Source organism: Vipera berus (assembly GCF_964194415.1).
Source record: "Vipera berus genome assembly, chromosome: 6".
Classification (NCBI taxonomy): domain Eukaryota; kingdom Metazoa; phylum Chordata; class Lepidosauria; order Squamata; family Viperidae; genus Vipera; species Vipera berus.
In genome coordinates, this window is record NC_138208.1 from 57,407,414 (window position 1) to 57,426,312 (window position 18,899).

At 36.4% G+C, this 18,899-nt stretch overlaps 2 protein-coding genes across 7 annotated transcripts in view; both read left to right on the forward strand.

The window, feature by feature from the left end:
- Nucleotides 1-2,404: 2,404 nt before the first annotated feature.
- ACTR6 (actin related protein 6) lies at nucleotides 2,405-11,653 on the forward strand. Of its 3 annotated transcripts, none has more exons than XM_081331838.1 (11): nucleotides 2,405-2,576; nucleotides 3,314-3,431; nucleotides 3,755-3,823; nucleotides 4,301-4,424; nucleotides 4,553-4,688; nucleotides 4,774-4,830; nucleotides 6,038-6,136; nucleotides 6,661-6,736; nucleotides 6,905-7,076; nucleotides 8,745-8,883; nucleotides 11,040-11,653. In XM_081331838.1, exons 1-11 carry the CDS (start codon nucleotides 2,509-2,511, stop codon nucleotides 11,167-11,169), a joined length of 1,188 nt encoding a protein of 395 aa, XP_081187964.1. In that variant the 5' UTR covers nucleotides 2,405-2,508; the 3' UTR covers nucleotides 11,170-11,653. The 3 variants fall into 3 exon arrangements, with proteins under 3 accessions (XP_081187964.1, XP_081187966.1, XP_081187965.1); XM_081331840.1 differs by having other exon boundaries at nucleotides 8,812-8,883; XM_081331839.1 differs by lacking the exon at nucleotides 4,774-4,830.
- A 2,453-nt stretch (nucleotides 11,654-14,106) lies between these two features.
- SCYL2 (SCY1 like pseudokinase 2) overlaps nucleotides 14,107-18,899 on the forward strand; it is a 40,405-nt gene continuing 35,612 nt past the window's right edge. For 3 of the 4 annotated variants that reach the window (XM_081330202.1, XM_081330204.1, XM_081330205.1), the window contains exon 1: nucleotides 14,107-14,256. The gene's annotated coding sequence lies outside the window, so the exon portion shown is untranslated. Of the gene's footprint in view, nucleotides 14,257-16,749; nucleotides 16,817-18,899 lie in introns of all 4 variants that reach the window. The other variant, XM_081330203.1, reaches the window with a different exon arrangement.

The following is an 18,899-nucleotide window of genomic DNA, read 5'->3' on the forward strand; positions in this document are numbered from 1 at the left end:
TCTGAAAGAGTGTAACCTCATAGCACCTCAGCCAATGTGGAAAGAGGAGGGATGTGGTGGCCATGACAGGGCTGTATAAAGAAGGGAATATTTTGGGTTGGAACTTTAGAGAGAACCAAGCTTTGATAGCTTCTCTCCCTGCTTATTGCAATAAATGAAACAAAAGGCCTTCACTGTATCTTGGCTGGTTATTGGTCAGGCAAGCTTGCCTCTGGTCACGAAGGAAAGTAGCCAGGAGCACATAACACACCCTCCCGATCTTTAATTGGGCTGCAGTGTTTGCTTTTGTATTAACTTATTTATGTTTTAGTTTATAAAGATTTTATCTTTTATGATTTCAAGCCACCCAGAGTTACCTTGAGGTAAGATAGGTGGCCAATAAATTTTATAAATAAATAAATTAGAAAAAATGAATCAATGAAATAACTAAACATTTTGGAGAAGGTTGGAATGTTTTGTTCCTCTCAGGTGAAACTTCCTCTAGACAATGCCATTCTGAGAGGTGATTCAGGATATAGCAATAAATACATTCTTCAAACCAAAAATGTATTGAGATATTATGGACAAAAAAAGATTTATTTTGAGGCTAGATCAATTCTAGCAATTCACTAGAACTGCTTCTAGTTCTGAGGCTTTCCTTTTGGAAACTAATGAATACAGCTTAGAATAGAATGGATCATACCAAAATTTGTAATGATACAAAAGAAAATAGGGCATTATAAAGTTTTCTAAGACAATCGATTCTTGGATCGATAAACTATGCATGCCTAGAGGAAAATAAAAACATCTAATCTTTTGTTCATCAGAAAAAGGAATTATTTTTCCTGTGTTACGTCCAGGAACAATGAGGTGGTCTGTTTATTAGATTTCTAGGCAGTTGCAATCTGTATGCATCTGGATGGCTTATATAATGCAACAATAAAAACACAGGATATACTGTATAATCCAAAAGAAAGTATGGAGATAAAAAAACCAATCAATTTATTTCCAGTCCTACCCCACTTATTGGACATTTCCTGGATTGAGAAGTCAGCTTTCTGTAATGTTTTGGGGAGACTTAAAAGTATCTAGCAGTTTCTTAAAATTGCTGAATGAATTTTTAAAATATACTTTCCACAATAAATTAGCATTAAAAGAGTGCATTCCCCTAAAAGATGCAATAAATATACGGTTCAGCTTACTGTTTTTGAATGTTATTCTCATTTACTTATAACTCATTCTACTTTTTCCTAGTATCAGTTTTATTTTCCAAGATATAATCCATCCACCTTTACTGTATTCCTGTTTTTTATTTATTTTATTTTTATTTTTATTCCATTTATATCCCGCCCTTCTCCGAAGACTCCGAAGACTCCGAAGACTCAGCCCTTCTAATTGTAGAGATTTATACGTAAGGGATTACCTTCTGAAATTCAGTCTGTTTAGTCAATAACAATAATCTTTTTTAATGTTACAAACCTTGCAAACATGAAGCTACCCAACATTGGTGTCCCTGTATTGAAGATAATCAAAGAAAGGGATTGTTGTAAGGAATTGATTACAAAGTTCTAAGAAAAATCCAGTGGGACTTTCGATTAAACAACTTAAAATTATAAATGTATTTTTTAAAATCTGCAGCATGCCTGTATCACATGGTGATTCACACGTGTGACCCAGTTGAATAGCTTAGTCTCATTGCAGCTAATTTAAATAGGAATGCGCTCTTCTTACCAGAGTATAAATACATAAATATAGGGTAGAGTGAAACACTTCATTGTATAGATTATTTCCCAAATGTAGCTGTTTATAAATTCAAACAAACATCCAGTGACAAACTGTGTTACTTATACTAAGAGTAATGGAGGAATCTAATATTTTAACTTTTGGAAAAATAAACCTGCCAAATCGTGCCCAAAGTAGTTGACCACCCCAACCTTCCTGTGTAATAAAATATATCTTTAGTAGGAATTGGGGAACTGAAAAAAATGGGACTTCGCTGATCTACAAAGCATTGGTATACTCTAAAATTAGAGTTAATTCCGTTTTAAATTTCGTTAGAAGTCGCTCGCAGAAAACCCTTTTATACTCTCCGTTCTCATGCCAGTCTAATGGCAATGACCTGGAATGATCTACTGAACTGCATACAGCAGTTCGGTTTTTGTGCCATTTTTAAAAAAATAAAATTATTACTCAAAATAAGTCATACATTACGAAGACTTAAGAAACGATTTATATATTGCCGCGTCTTGTTTAAATGGACTAGTTTCACCTCTATACCGGAACTAAAAAAAATGAACCCGGAAGAGCTATAAATTAAAACAATAATTTTTATATACATGTATCTCAGCTTTTGGCGATTTTCATATCTATATGAGTATTTGCCCATTCATGGGAGCATATTGCAATAATAGCCTTCATTACGAAGGTGGATTGAACCAGGGAAGAGAAATCTCAATTGATGCGGAGGTTTTAGGTGGTTTTTCTTCTAAGCAATGGGGCGGAGTCGAGACACCTAGTCATGAAAGGAAAATGGCGACGCTCGTGTTGGATAACGGAGCTTATAACGCCAAGATCGGATACAGTCATGCTCATGTCAGGTGAGGTTGGTTCGCTCGAAATAGTTATGGAGAAACCTTGGAGTCTGTATTCAAAGATATCTATGGAGATTCTTACATGTTTCATATAGGGATGAAGCAGGATGTATTGTTACCGTGAATGAAGAGAAACATTCTCAAACTCTATGTTCCTTAACAAACGCCCAGGTATTTTTAACTATGTAAACGTCATTTATTGAACTGCGTTGTTTATTATAAAAAAATTTCCACCAAGGAGAATTTGGAAGAATCTGTTTTCTATTTATAGATGGATCAGCAATTTTTGCAAATATACCTCACAGCATACTTAGTTTATTTGGAGCCTTCTGATTGCGTAGGTCGGAACTAATCCTCCAACTGTCTAGAATCTAGATTCTGGATAAATTGTCTGCGTGTAGTGCTCAAAATAAGTGTTAATAATACTTTAAATCCTGAGCCTCCTTTAAGTTGCACTTGTATTTTTAAGGCTTCAGGGTTTTTTTGCAGAAAATACGCATATTTGATTTAAGAAATCTTGAAAATATCAAACTGAGAATTTGATTTAACTATGAAACTAGGCCCCTCTTTGGTTGCAGACATTAGTTTGCTGCATCCAACTCAAATAATTTAATAGAGCATTTCCCTTGAAAAGTGTTTTGATATTGACAGTGTTTTGTTATTTGCTATGTTCATTTACAGATGACAGCTTGTTTAAATGCGTATTTAGCAAACTACTAGAATTTTTTTTCTCCTTACCACAGTGTCATTCCCAATTGTCAGTTCAGATCAAAGACTGCTCGTTTGAAAACATTTACAGCTAACCAACTGGATGAAATTAAAGATCCCTCTGGACTTTTTTATATTCTCCCTTTTCAGAAGGTAACTAGAAACATGCCTCAATATATGTAATGTTGTTTTTGTTTTCCACTTAATTTTTTTAGTAATTATAGCTTCACACTAGCTTGGGTGTACATTTTTTTAGATTGCTAGAGCTAGTTATTGTTTATATGAGATAAGTAGGAACTGGTCAGAACTTTAAATACTTTTTCCAAAAGCAAAATATTCTTAAAGAAATGAGAGGCTTCATTATATATTGTCAAATATCATTTTTATACTTGATGTTTTGTTAATTATATAGACAAAGTATTTGTTGAAAAATTTGAATTATGCAAGTGTAATATTTTTTCATTTTTTAAAAATAGGGATACTTGGTTAATTGGGATGTTCAGAGACAAGTATGGGATTATCTTTTTGGAAAAGAAATGTATCAGGTAACTTGCATTTTTCTATACCTTAAATATAGATATAAGACAATGGCAAAAGGCATTTAGATCATAGTATTTAAAACATTCACTACAATAATAGTGACTGAAAACAAGTTTTGATACGGATAATCTGTAGATACCATTCACTGATTTAAAGCTTCAAGTGTGCTTTGTCCCAACATGTAACTGTTCATTGTGGATATTCATGAATATTGGAAATGGACTATCAGTTGATTAATTATATTAATTTATTGTGGAAAATATATTTAAAATGGGTTGTTTATTCATTTCATTCAGCACTTTTGGAGGAGAGAGGGAGTTTCAGAGATACAGTCTCTAACAGTAACTGAGTGGGATGGTGTGGGTCAATTTAATAAAAAAGATACAGCTTTAATATGGATTTTGAATTAATATCAGGAAGATATTATGTCTGAAGTTTTATTTTAAAACCACTTCCAATTCTTGAAATGTTTTCCTTTACAGGTAGATTTTGTTGATACTAATATAATCATCACAGAACCTTATTTCAACTTTAGCTCAATTCAAGAGTCTATGAATGAAATATTATTTGAAGAATACCAATTCCAAGCAGTTCTCAGAGTAAATGGTGAGTAATATTGTCCACTGTCCAGAAAATGTAGAATGCTCTTCATTTTGACATTGATTCAGCACATTAAAATTTATTATATCACTCTTTTAACAAAAATAGCTATAATATGCTACATTACGTTTCAGCTGGAGCTCTTAGTGCCCATAGATACTTCCGAGATAACCCATCAGAACTGTGTTGTATTATTGTGGACAGTGGATATTCTTTTACACACATTGTGCCTTACTGCAGAAGTAAAAAGAAGAAAGAAGCAATAATAAGGTAAAATATTTAAGCATTCATAAAAGAGGAAATTTTGTTTTAAAAATATATGAACATTTTGTTAACTTTTTTTTTTAATTTCCAGGATTAATGTTGGAGGAAAACTCTTAACCAATCATTTAAAGGAAATAATCTCTTACAGGTAAAGCATTTATTTTGACTCTGCAAAAGTACTCCATTGAACCCTATCATCAAAGAAACAAATCATGCTAGATTAAACTCATCTTCTTTGGGAGAATTGCTACTTAAATAGATCAGAGGGATACTGTGATCATATGTACCTGGACCTCAAAAAAATCTTTGATAAATGTGTCAAGATATTCTATTTAATAAATGATAAAATATGGGCTAGATGATTCTATTGTTAGATGGACTGACAGTTGACTGACCACATCCAAAATATGCTCATTAATAGTGTCAATTTGACTTAGAGGGATGTTGTACTGCTTTATGTTCAACATTTTAATAAATTATAAAATTTGCACATGATGCAAAGCTGTAAAGGAAAGCTAATACTTTAGATGAAAAAGAAAAGATTTGAAAAGATCTAGAAAATTTTGATGTGGACTAAAATTAATGATATTAACAGAGAGAAGTGTAAAGTTCTGCATCTTGGTAGGAAAAAACATATAGCACAGATACAGATTGCAGACCTGTTTGTGGTTGCTAACAAAGATTGTGTGTTCATTAAACAGAAAAGTCCAGATCATGGGAATAATTGTTGTATTCTGCGCAAATCAGATCCCATTTACAATATTGTATTCAAATGTCACTACAGGTCAAAAATCGACAGTGGCAAAGTAAATTAAGGAAGAGTATGAAAACCAACCCATAGGAGAAGGAGTTAAACAATTTGGGTATTAGTAGTCTTCAAATATATAAAGATCTTATATAGCAGGAAGTGTGGGACTTATTTTCTGTTGTTCCTAATAGCAAAACCAAAACCAATAGCTAAAATTACAAGAAAGGAGATACAGTGCTAAGCAGGAGATTGGAACAGATGACCATTTCAAGCTCTCTGATTATCTTTCTACAAACTCATTGTACCAATCTTGGAAAGGAAATGTCATGTCCTTAAGATTCATGTCCTTAAGATACAAGGAGCTATGAAGTTTAACAGGGTTGCCCAGCAAATCCTTAACCAGAAGTTACTGAGAAGTCAAATAGATTACTGTAAAGGTTGTATAAATTGAGTAGCATACCTATATCTGTAGAACTTTAAATGAGTTTTTCCATAATCTTGCAGTGGACTACGAAATATGAAGTTAAATAATTTTCCTTCAACACTTATAATAAACTGGCAAAGCAAACAGAATAAATAACTTTTTCAAAACTTGTAATTTTTCTAGGCAGCTTCATGTTATGGATGAAACTCATGTAATTAATCAAGTGAAAGAAGATGTATGTTATGTTTCACAAGACTTTTTCAAGGATATGGAGACTGCCAAGTAAGCTCTTTTAAAATATATTAAGTGTTGTTTATTTTACTAAAATTTGGAAATTTATAGGGCTTGATCCTGAAAAGCATGCCACTTGGTTAGGCTGACATTTTTGTAATTAAAAAGGTACTCTATGAGCATATGTGAAATATTTTATCTTCTGTGCCCCATCATACATATCTGGAAGGAGAGACAAAAGATCTTTTGAGAAAACCTTTGATTTAGATTTCAGTTTGTGATCTGATCCATGGGAGAAGAGAGATGTAGTTTTCTAGTCCACTTTCAAGAGAAGTTTTTTGCCTATAAAGGTGACCTAAAATATTTTAAATAGAAGAAATAATGATGTTCAAAATCAAGGATGTGCTACACATTTTTTCTACTTCTGCCATTTACCTAATAATCATTTTGAAAGCCCATTTCATTAAGACTATTCAAGTTACTATACATTATATTAAAATATAAACATTGCTGTGCAATAAATCATTTTGAGAAACTTTAAGAAATTTCTTAATGCATTCTGAATTCTGTTCCAGATTGAAAGAAGAAAATACAGTGATGTTGGACTATGTTTTACCAGACTTCAGCACAATAAAAAAAGGATTTTGTAAGGTAATTCTGTAAAAAAATTGTGTGTTTAAAGTTTTCACTGTGTGCAAGTAAATGATGAATATTTGGCAATTTGTTATATGTTCTGTTTGCATATTAAATATAGTAGTAGAAAAACACTTAATGAAATCTAGACTTCATGACTATCTGTTTTATAATTGTTTGAAGTAGCCAAGAGAAGAAATGGTGTTAAGTGGAAAGTACAAAACTGGTGAACAAATACTTCGTCTTACAAATGAGCGATTTGCAGTTCCAGAAATACTCTTCCATCCTTCAGATATTGGCATTCAAGAAATGGGAATTCCTGAAGCCATTGTTTATTCAATTCAGAATTTGCCAGAAGGTACATTGATTAAAATGGTGTTGCATTCTAAAGGATCCATCTTTGAAGTATATTGCACAACAAAACATTTTATTTTGCTTAAGTAATAGCTTACAGTTTTAAAGGCTTCATTGTGTACAACTCTTTTAATATTGATATTTGCAATAATTACATATAGTTCTCAGTCAATAAGCACTCATTCAGTGGCCATTTGAAGTTACAGTGGCACCAAAAAGTGAAGCTTTCAATCGGTCCTTTAGATTCTGACTGTCCCAGGAACCCCATGATCATGTAGTCATGATCTGGATGCTTGGTAACCAGTTCACACTTACTACAAGAGTTACAGCATCCCACAACATGTGATTGCCATTTGTGACCTTCTCTGCCAGTTTTCCACATGCAAATTAATGGGGAAGCTTGCAGGGAGAATTGCAAGGCACACTGGTGTAAGTCATTCACATTCCAGTGGGTTTTTCTCTAGAGGAGCCTTACTGTGGTACCTGAACCCACTCCTCCCAACCACCATCAACACACCCTCATGCACACTTCCCCACTTGCAGCACCAAACTCAACAATGGTTGCCAATGCATCCAACAGCAGCCAACCCTGGCCTTGTCTTATTTGTGCTATGCCTTGACATCCAATCACACATCCTCCCACAGTTGGTAGCAGCCACACCCAGTTTCCACTATGTTCATGTCATGCTTCAACAGCCATTTGTGCACTCTTCCCCCATTGGGGAGCAGCCATCCCTCAGACTGCACAATAGCCACCCATGCATCTTCCCTTATCCAGCTCCAGTCACTTAACTGTCCATCAGTGTATTGGTGATTCACCTATTGACTTTGCTTATTGGAAACTGACAGGAAGTTGCAAGGAGATCTTCACTTACTGATATGCAGTCCTCACTTAACATCAATGGGCTAAGCTATGTGGTCACATGACATCACACTTTTCAACTGCATCTCTTAGTGACAGAAATTCCGGTCCCAATTGTCATTACAATCCTAGAACTACCTGTATTTATATTAAGGATGCTACATCTGTAAAATTTGCAGTAGATAAATTTACAAACCAATATATTTTACTCTATAAACATAGCTTCTGTATACAACAATTCCTGTTCTGATTTCTCCGATATCAAATTTAATAAAAACATTTAAAAATGATTAAGTGTCTAGTTAAAATGTAATGATACATTACATAGGAAACCATTGTTAGTATTAATGTGCTATTGTAAAACTAGTAATTACCTCTGTGCTATTGAGAATGCTGGACAAAAGAAATTTAAAGATAACAAGTATTGTGAAATACATTCACTTTATCACTTTGTGGAAATAATTATGTTTGTAAAATACGTAAATATTAAGATAATGGTAAGACTGCCTTCATGTGTTTATTCCAGGTTAATAACAAATCTACAAGGTGGCTGCTATTAGAATGACAGGCGTATGCATTAGTTATGCTCAGGTTAAACCTTTTAGCAGGACCACCATATTTGCTCTTGTTACACTCACAGAAAATTCCATAATGTCAGCAATAATCCCATTTACTTTTTTTAAAAAAAGACAAATCTGAATTATTTCTGCCTCTTAGGAAAGTTTAAACTGGCAATTGCTCTTTACTTTACCATAAAATCAAACAAATTAATCCAGAATATTAAATTGTCTTAATCTGATTTGTCCACAGAAATGCAGCCTCATTTCTTCAAGAATATTGTTTTAACTGGTGGGAATTCTTTGTTCCCTGGTTTTAGAGATCGTGTTTATTCTGAGGTTCGATGCCTCACTCCAACAGATTATGATGTTTCAGTTGTTCTACCAGAGAAGTAAGTTGTCTTCAATTTACAAATAGAGTATCTTAATTTTAAAATATGATTCTTCAGTTTTTATGTTGAAGTTTCTAATATTAATTTAGGAATGAATATATTCTGGTTCTTTCTGGCACTGTTGACGGTATACAGGTATACTCACTATATTACTCCTTTTGGGGTAAGAGATGTTATGCCACCTATAAAAAAGTAGAAGTAATGGGCAAACTATAAAAGTAGAATACAATAGAAAAGGGAAGAAAGACTAAAATTATTGTTTATATTTCTGGATATCTTGCTGTCCTTACAAATCATTCTTGCTTCCATAATAACCATATGGTATTTATATATTGTATTTTTCCCCTAAAACCTATCAACTCTTTTTCAGGCTCTCATCTGCTTTGTCCACCCATGGTTTTCCTAATCTTCCCCTTTTGCTCAACTTATTTAGTCTTTTTATTTATTTATCAAATTTATTTGCCATCTGGCTCATAGTTTAAGGCAGGGCTTAAACTATGTACCTGTAGTACATTGGCACCTGGCAGGTGGTACGTGACCATCCTAGAAAAGTGGTATCGGGGGAGGGGAATGAGCTGAACCAGTGGCAGCACCGCACAAGCCTGAGCGAGAGACGGCTGGAGCTGCAGGGCTGTCAGGGCTCAGCGGAATTGCCAGGATCAGCACTTCTTCGGGGCTGTCAGGGCTCAGTGGAAGCACCAGGGTCAGCACCAGGGTCCAGCTAGAGCTCGGCGCTGATCCTGGCATTTCTGCTGAGCCCAGAAGTGCCGATCAGCTGGAATGTTGCAGCATCTCTAGGGTCTTGTGATTTACATTCAGATGGTTGGCAACTGATTCATATTTATGACGGTCACAGTGTCCCAGGGTCATGTGAAGTGACCAAAACTTGCTGCAACCACCCAGCACGGGGGGGAAATAAAAACCAAACACCCACCCCACCCCACCCCACCCCCGCTGCCAATCCTCAACAGAAATGCTCACAACAATGAAAACCTCGGACAGGAGGAAGAGCGCCGCTGGGCGGGCAGGCAGGTGTCTTGCTTGGCTGTGGCTTGGGGGGCACTTTTTTCAGTGCCATTGTAACTGAACAGTCACCAAGTGAACTGTTGTAAGTTGAGGACTATCTGTACTTTATCACTTTTTTCCTTTTTTTGGTCATTAAGTTTTTGACACCTTGCTAGGTGACTGGTGGTACTCGGATGTTGCCATATCCTAAAAGTGGTACAATGGGTGAAAAGGTTGAAAACCCCTGGTTTAAGGCAAGTCTGAGCAGCTGACAGCAAAATAAAAGACACAAACATCTGACAATTATAAATAAATTGTATCTATTAATGCACCAACCACCTCCACCAGCAACTTCCCCTTCAGGACCATCTGCCTTCCGGCATAGCCAGGTTTTTACTGAAAACTAAAAGAGAGGGCAGATCTTATATCCTGTGGCAAATGGTTCCTATTTTTGTCTTGTGACTATGCCTTCATTGATGTTTCGTATATAAACAAAGGACCCCTAACCTACTTTTTTCATACTGATGACTTACTTTGTATTCATTTATACTTGACACCTTGTCTTTGAAGACAAAGGTATTAAACTGTAGTGTCAAATGTTTTAATAGAGAAATATTCCAAGGAAGGGGCAAAAGTTGGATTAGAAAATATCTGAGATGCCTCTCAACTTTCCAATGAAGAAGAGCCCCCAACTATGATTATTTAAAATAAACCATTCCCATTGAAAGTTTATGGTTTTTCTGATATATTCTTACTCCTATATGTGTAAGAAATGAGGAAAAGCACACATGCCTCCATTTTTCTTCCCACAAAGATTCAGCCATCACAACAAACCTTGTATTGTCCACGACATTTCTAAGCAAATACATAACTTTGAACTTCCCCATCGATTTAATAAATATTCTATCAAGGTACACAATTTTATCTGCTTGCTCTGATTTTCTGGCTTTACCTGCTCACATGGTTAGGTTTAACTTGCAATCATTTGGTTCATTTTCTCTGTGAAGTACAACTAAATCATCGACTTGGTATTCAGTACATCAATTTCACATGCATTATGCAAGTAATGTTTACTAGTATGGCTAATGTAAATATTAATTCATAATTTTTATACAGTTCACTTTGTAAAAGGCTATTTTATTTATTTTCAGTCCTATAACTTATTCCTGGGAAGGTGGAAAGTTGATTTCTGAAAATGATGATTTTGAAGATATGGTAGTAACAAGAGAAGACTATGAAGAAAATGGGCATAGCATATGTGAAGAAAAATTTGATATTTAAATAGATTACTTCCATATAAGTGTTGTATAGATTGGCAAGATGTCTTCATTTGTTGTATCGTAGAATAATATTGATGAACTGTCTACATATAACTGTACTTATTTGTGTACATGAGTATACAAACATAAAGGTGTATATATTGGTTATTACTAGAATAACTCCTTAAAGGAAGTCAGTTAATATATCAGAATATTTTGTGGCTGAGATGACTTACAAAGTTTTAAATGTACAGTATATATGAAACTTTAATGTATATATGAAACCTTAATTTTGGATTCTAGAAAGATAATTATGTATAACTCAAAAGCTAGTTCATTTTTAAGAATATCTAATCTTGATCAATTTAATAAATGGGTAATTTTATCCACAATTCCTCTTTATTAGATTTAGTGGAAAGGCAGCCACTACTACACTGAAGACAAAGATAACAAACTGCAGTGTCAAATCTCTTAATAGAGAAATATTCCAAGGAATTAAAATTGGAAGGGGCCATTCAAGTTATTGAGTTTAGACCCATTCTTAATGTAGGGATTCAAATTCAATTATCTTAAGACTGTCTAGCCTTCATGTTAACAAAGGCAAAGGTTGGACAGCCATTTGTGTGAGATGATAAGAGGACTCCTGGCCTGAGCACAAGTTAGATTAGAAAACATCCAAGGTAACACTCAATTTTCCAAAAAAGGAGAGCCCACCATGATTTTACTTGTCGGAAGGTTTTCCTAACATTCAGTTGAAATCTGTCGTCTTGTAATTTAAATCCATACCCTCTACTGTGGAATTTAATAGAAAAGTGCTAACATGGTTGACTCAGCCTTCCATCCTTCCGAGGTAGGTAAAATGAGGACCCAGATTGTTGGGGGCAATAAGCTGACTTTGTAATAATGCCGCTTGGGGGGGGGGCGAAAGCCCTAAGAAGCAGGCATATACATAGAATGAAGGCTATTGCTAAGCTTGTAAGCCGCCCTGAGTCTTCGGAGAAGGGCGGGATATAAATGGAATTAAAATTAAAAAAAAATACAATAGTGCTTCAGCTTTCTCAAGGTTATAAAAACCTAGCTCCATTAATGTCTCTTCATAGAATTTAATTTGTAGTCTTCATTACAGTCCTAACCCTCATTGCCATTCTATGAATTTGTGATAAATTTCTCCAAATCCCTTACAAAGTGGGTTCAAATCTGAATACAGAATAGTTGTTGTAACGGGGACTGACAAAATTTTCAGTGCCAGATGTGTTTCAGATTGGACATTTGTTCCAACAATATTTTATTATCAGTTTCATTCTATGATGAAGTGTAAGTTATAATAGGAATAAACAGACCTATATACAACCTGGCTCCTTTGGGTGGTTGTGGATGCATGTAGCTGGAGTCAGGAGATAAATGTTTTACCTAGGGAGGGTGAAATCCCACTAGCCTCAAAAAAATGGTCTCAGAAATACTAAGACAAAATGCTACATTGAGAAGCAACCGTCAAGACGTTTGAATGCCAAGATGTTTATGCATCTTGGACTTATTTACATCTGTGATCCATAAAATCTGCACACACTCATAATTCTATTGTACCTCAGTTCCCATGTTGATCTTTAGAATCTGAGACTATATAAATGAATTTGTATCAGCAATTTCTGCAACAAGTGGCAGCGGCCAATGCAAGTAATAACTGCAAAGTATGCATTTATGTAATTTCATTATGATGGCATTTATGTAATTTCATCATGATGTATACAGTATGTAAGCACATCATTTGTGTGATGGATGGGGCCACTAGTGCCGTGCCAGTGTGCACAGCCCCATGCACAAACCAATTTTGAAGCTGCTCTCCTTCCCTCTGGTCCGCGAGCCCACAAAGGTTGGAGACCTCTGCCTTGGGATACCCACAGTTCATGTATTGCTATTTATTAAAGTACAGGTAGCCCTCGAGTTAGCATGGCAATTGAGCCCAAAATTTATGTTGCTAAGCAAGGCAGTTGTTAAGTGAATTTCACTCCATTTTACAACCTTTCTTGCCACTGCAGTTGTTACGTTAGTAACCCGGTTTAGTGAATATGGCTTCCTCCCCTTTGACTTTGTCAGAAGGTTGCAAAAGGTGATCATATGACCCTGGGACACTGCAAAGGTCATAAATCTGAACCAATTGCCAAGCATCTGAATTTTGATCACTTGGCCATAGGGATCCTGCAATGGCCATAAACGGTGAAAATGGTCATAACACTTTTCAGTGTCGTTGTTAACTTTGAGCGGTCACTAAACGAACTTGTAAAACGAGGATTACCTGTACAACCGGCAAGAGCTCATGCAATATATTAAGCCAATACACGGCAAGCTAAAACTACGCCCTAGTCCAGGGGTAGGCAACCTCAGCTCTTTTATGACTCACGGACTTCAACTCCCAGAATTCCTGAGCCAGCCAAGCTGGCTCAGGAATTCTGGGAGTTGAAGTCCGTGAGTCATAAAAGAGCCGAGGTTGCCTCCCCCTGCCCTAGTCTAGTGCAGGGGTCTTCAAACTTGGCCCTTTTATGACTTGTGGACTTCAACTCCCAGAATTCCTCAGCCAGCGTGCCTGGCTGAGGAATTCTGGGAGTTGAAGTCCACAAGTCATAAAAGGACCAAGTTTGAAGATCCCTGGTCTAGTGCAACGAGTGAAAGTCGGCCTTCGCGATGAGAGAAGAGCCCAAAAACAGAAAGGGAACTTCCAGCGTCTTCTTCCAGCTGACCACTCCCGAAGAACCATCGCCTGGGGATGGAAGGCGTCCGTAGTAACTGCCACGAGCACCTCCTCGACCGCCTCACTCCAAACCCGACCCCCCCCCCCCCTTGAACGGGCAATCAAGCTTCACGGATGCTTAAAACTACCGTTGGCGGCGTAAGCGGTGGGCGGAGCTTCCTCCGGCAACAACTTCCGGCCCTGAGCCCATCTCCTGTTTCTCTCGCAGTGACAACAACGGAGGCGGGCGGCGGAAGCTGGGGGGGAAGGACTATCCGGGTCAGTTTGGACGGCTGAGGTGGTCGCCATGGCGTAGCCGAGCCTGGCCTGCACTTGGTCAACCACGCCCCACCGTGGGGGGCTGCATCTTTTCTTCAGGTTGAGGTGAGCCGGGTTGAGGGCGGCCTTCGCTCTCGGTGCCGGAGAGTGGCCTTAACACATTGGAGCGGGGAAGGGCCCGAATGGTGTGTTCTGGGCAGGCCAGGGATAGGGAAGAGTTGGGTGACGTTATTCCTCTCCACCGTGTTTTCTGCTAGTTTTCTCGATCGGTCGTGAGCGACGTGGCGAAAAAGAGTAATAAGCTTCTTAGCACTAATACAATTTCCTAACCAACAGGCTCTTCCGGTTAAGAGGAAGGACTGCTTCAACCTTTTGTTTACACGGTGAAAATCTCGTATCTGTTTTGGGGGTTTATTTATCCGAAAGAATGGGCTGCTATTTGTATATCTAGTAGTCTGGACATCTCAAAGAATATCAACGTTTTTTTTAAAAAAAAAAGAATAGAAGCGCTTTTGCGCTTAAGTGATTAATCTATTTTTTTTAAATGGACAGTATATATGATATTACGGCATAGAGAAATACAGCATATTTAAGAGTCTATCCCAGAAAATTAAATTCTTCACTTTTTAATGTGTCATGGGTCTTCTGAACCTTTTTCTGACTGCTCATTAAAAGTAATCTCTTGTGAGATATGGAAGCAGTTAAATAGAAATTACTACCTTTAAAATATATATGAGATGCTACTGATGTTCCAGTCAAAAGTATTATTTAGTAAATTTCACATTGAAAATAACAGAATTGAAATCTTTATTTCCAGGCTTAAAAAGCAGAGGAATTATTCCCAAATTTGCTTTTGTTATGATGAGCTGAAGTCATAATGCATTTATGTGTGATTAAGGATAATTAAACACCTTGCTACATATTTCTATTTGGTTTGTTCTATTTTCATTTTAAAAGACAAGTTCAAACTATTTTTACAGATATGCCATCTCCCTAAGTTACACATAAAGCAGTTTTTGGGTAGCCTGTTTGGGGGGAAAAATCAGCCTGGAATCTCTATAGAGTTGCAGGCATGCTTCTTACAGCAGGTTCCTAAACTTAATTTCTGGAGTTTACAGCTGTACTAATTTTTATATCCATAATATTTTCTATATCCTTAAATGACTTGCAAATATTGTATTTTTCATAACTATATCACTATGTCACAAAAGTTTCTATGTATGATGTGTATAAATGATACTCTAATAATTTGTATGCTACTAAAGCATGCAAACATCAGAAAACAAATCCTTATCTTCCTATACTCTTGTCAGCTACTGGGCGTCTTTCATTTAAAAGGCCCTGCAACAGGCAGGTCAAAATCGTGATGTCACATGATGCCATGTGACGTGTTACGACTTTTCCCCCATTGCCGGCAATGGGGTGGGTGTGGTTTCGGTGAGACACATCCGACCTGCAGTTTGACATGCCTGCCCTACAAAAATGAATTCTTTTCACACTCTTTCCTAAATGTCAAAAGAGGAAGAGGCATTCTGACCTCAGAAGGCAGAGTGTGTTCTACAATGAGGATGCTGCTACTGGGAAGCCCATTTTATGGACACCTGTCCCCTTAATCTCTCAGGAGAGGGGTACCCATAGTACCCCTCCCATTGAGTAGGCATGTTTCATTCAGATCATATCATTTGAAACTTACAAGGAATAAAATCATATAGGATTTTATATTTAATAGATTTTGAATCAAGTCCAAAGCCTGCTAGTAATCAGGGTTTCCAGGATGATGTATTTTTTCTCTATTAAATCAGTAAATACTGTTTAATAGGGAAGCAGCTGCATTTTGTATCAGCTGCAGATTATAAGTCATTTTCAAAAGCAGGTTCATGTAGACCAAATTGTCTCTGTCTAGCTTTGGGATAACAAGAGCTAGAGTTATTAAGTTCATTTCTTTTCATCTGGAAAAGACACAGCTGATAGTCCAACCAGAACTGGCCAAAGGCTCTATTTAAAAGAGAAAACACGCATAAATAGTAAAAAACAAAACAAAAAGGTACAGCATAAACATAAAAAAAACAGATGGGGGAAAGAGTGATTATGCTGTAATGAAAGAATATCTTAAAAAAGGGGGCAAAACATAATAGTAATAATACAAAATTAATTTTGTCCTTAAACTAATAATCTAGACATAGAAATATATTGTTTCATCTTCTCAATTTTATAACACAGGCTTTTCAAAATAGATAACAGAGCTATATATGTATTCCTTAAAATCCTTATTAACAGTTTCATAAACTTATCTTTGCCATGTCCCAGGCTCAATATAGCCAAAGTTCTTTCTGAAATGACAAAATCTGTGTTTCAGAAATACAGTTCCATCTCTCGTTAAGATCTTTAATAATGTTTCTTCCCAAAAGGTTTGCTGACATAAGTTGAAGTCAACAAGACTTCATTTTCCTCCATTTTAAACATTCTTCTAACGGGTCTAGTAAATATAATATTTTCTGATGAAATAATTCCATTTTAAATCATTATTAAATGTTTTAAAGCATATAAAAATTATATAGCATGCCGAGTGCCACTACATATCTTAATTCTGTTTATTAGAAGAGGCCAATGGTTCAAGAACAACACTGGAAAAAAAGGAGACGAGTTATCCTTGTCAAGTACAATGGTATGATTTAGTGTATCTCATTTTTAGCAACTTAAGATGTGTGGACTTTTAAGTCTCAGAATTCCCTAGTCAGCAGGCTGGAGAATTGTTGACAGGAGAATTTGGGAGTTGAGGTCCATGCATCTTAAAGATGCGAAGGTTGGGAAACACTTATGTAATATTTTTTTTAATCCCATTTATATCCCGCCCTTCTCCGAAGACTCAGGGCGGCTTACAATCTAAAGCACAAAGCAATGTGCTTAGCAATAGCCTTCATTCTATGTATAAGCCTGCTTATTAGGGCTTTCGGGGGCCCCTCCACGTGGCATTTTTACAAAGTCAGCTTATTGCCCCCAACAATCTGGGTCCTCATTTTACCTACCTCGGAAGGATGGAAGGCTGAGTCAACCTTGAGCCTGGTGGGACTCGAACCTGCGCTAATTGCAGGCAGCTGGTGTTACTTAAGGAGGCATTTGATAGGTTGAGATGAATCAATTCAAAATAACTGCTTGATGAAGATACAAAATTGTAATTAGTGAAAAAATGTGGAAAACCATAACTTTTTAGGCCATTCTTCATAAAAGTAATTAGAAAAATATCAAATATTTTTTCAAAACTAAAACAGCTGATTCCAATTTCTGTTATGATATCAAAATATCACTCATCAGGTGAATGTTGTCAGATATCCAGGCTCTACTAATCACAGCCCCCACCTGCTTTTCTAGCAGGAACCATATGTCAAGGAGAACCCCAGATTGTCTATCTGCTCTTTGCCAGCAGTACGGCATCTTTGAGAGCTGTAAATGGAACCATCATGAATACAGAACAACTTTGTAACAAAGTCAGTTTCATTTTATTAGGATTAAGCATGAATCTGTTCAACTTCATTCAGTCGTACACTATAGAAAGTAAAAGAAAATGTCTTGACAGATTTATTTCCAAAGTAACAAGCAGATAAACATTGCAGAAGTACAGATGAAGGGGGAGGGGTACAAAAAACATCTTAGTTGGGCACCATCCTAACTTTTTTGAAATTTGTTTTTCTGGATTTTGTTTTTATTCTGTCTCTCACTGTTAAAATAAACCTACCGTTAAAATTACCATTTTTTGTCAGTGGGCAAACGTACAAAATCAGCAGGGGATCAAATTTATTTTTCCCCTCACTATGTACTCAGTTAAGACTGCAACTTCTGTTTCTCTAGGATCAGGGTGGCTAATGATGTTTTTTAAAAAATTAAAAAATAGGATTTTTTAAAATTTAAATCAGATTGTTTTATTTTTATCAAATTTATTTTAATAAAATGCTTTTGGAGTAAAAATATATCTAGAGATAGTTTGAGATTGAAGGTTAAATCCTGTGAAAAATGGTAAAAAGAACTATATGAAGCCTGGCACTCCACAAGCAATTTTATCAACAGACACATGGATCTACAACCAGCCTATGAACTCCTCAGAATCCAAATTAACCGCACAGCCAACCAGAGACAGCATTGATCCTTAACCCAGGCAAGCCCTCTCCCCACCACCACCAGCAGTTCACCTCAGTGACCCTGACCTGATGTAGCCTCCCCATCGCAAGACTCTCACTGATGATTCACATCTCACCCATCACAAGACCTTCACTTGACACGCCCACACCTGAAGCCCTTATAAACAGAAAAACACTGACAGTGACATCCCTTACATTCTATTGAAGATGTTATCTACCCTGGTAGTGAAACATTCTGAAACCAACCCATAAGTTCAGAGAACGAACCTTCACCCTCATCCTACACCTGAGCTACATATATTCACTACTATTGCAGAACTACGGTATATGTGTTTACCCGAACAAGAGAAGTCAGATTAGACATGATAGCAATATTCCAATATTTGAAGGGCTGTGGCGAGAATATGGATTCATTCCAAGTAATGCCAAGAAAATGATGGAAGCTTTCCAAAGAGAGTCCAACTTGAAATATCCAACTGACTGTGAGAGTTAGTGAAACAGTCTGTCTCCTGGAATCATGAGTGTTCCATAAATATTAGACAGCCATTGGTCTGGGATTGAGAAAGATGTGGCATGGGGTTGGACTAGGAAAAGTTTTTGTAGCCCTATAATTAG

Coding starts and splice junctions, on each gene's coding strand:
- ACTR6 (XM_081331838.1), top strand. CDS start 2,509: ATGGCGACGCTCGTGTTGGATAACGGAGCTTATAACGCCAAGATCGGA. Junction 4,425..4,552: donor AGCAGTTCTCAGAGTAAATG/GTGAGTAATATT, acceptor ATTACGTTTCAG/CTGGAGCTCTTAGTGCCCAT. Junction 4,689..4,773: donor AAGAAAGAAGCAATAATAAG/GTAAAATATTTA, acceptor TTTAATTTCCAG/GATTAATGTTGGAGGAAAAC.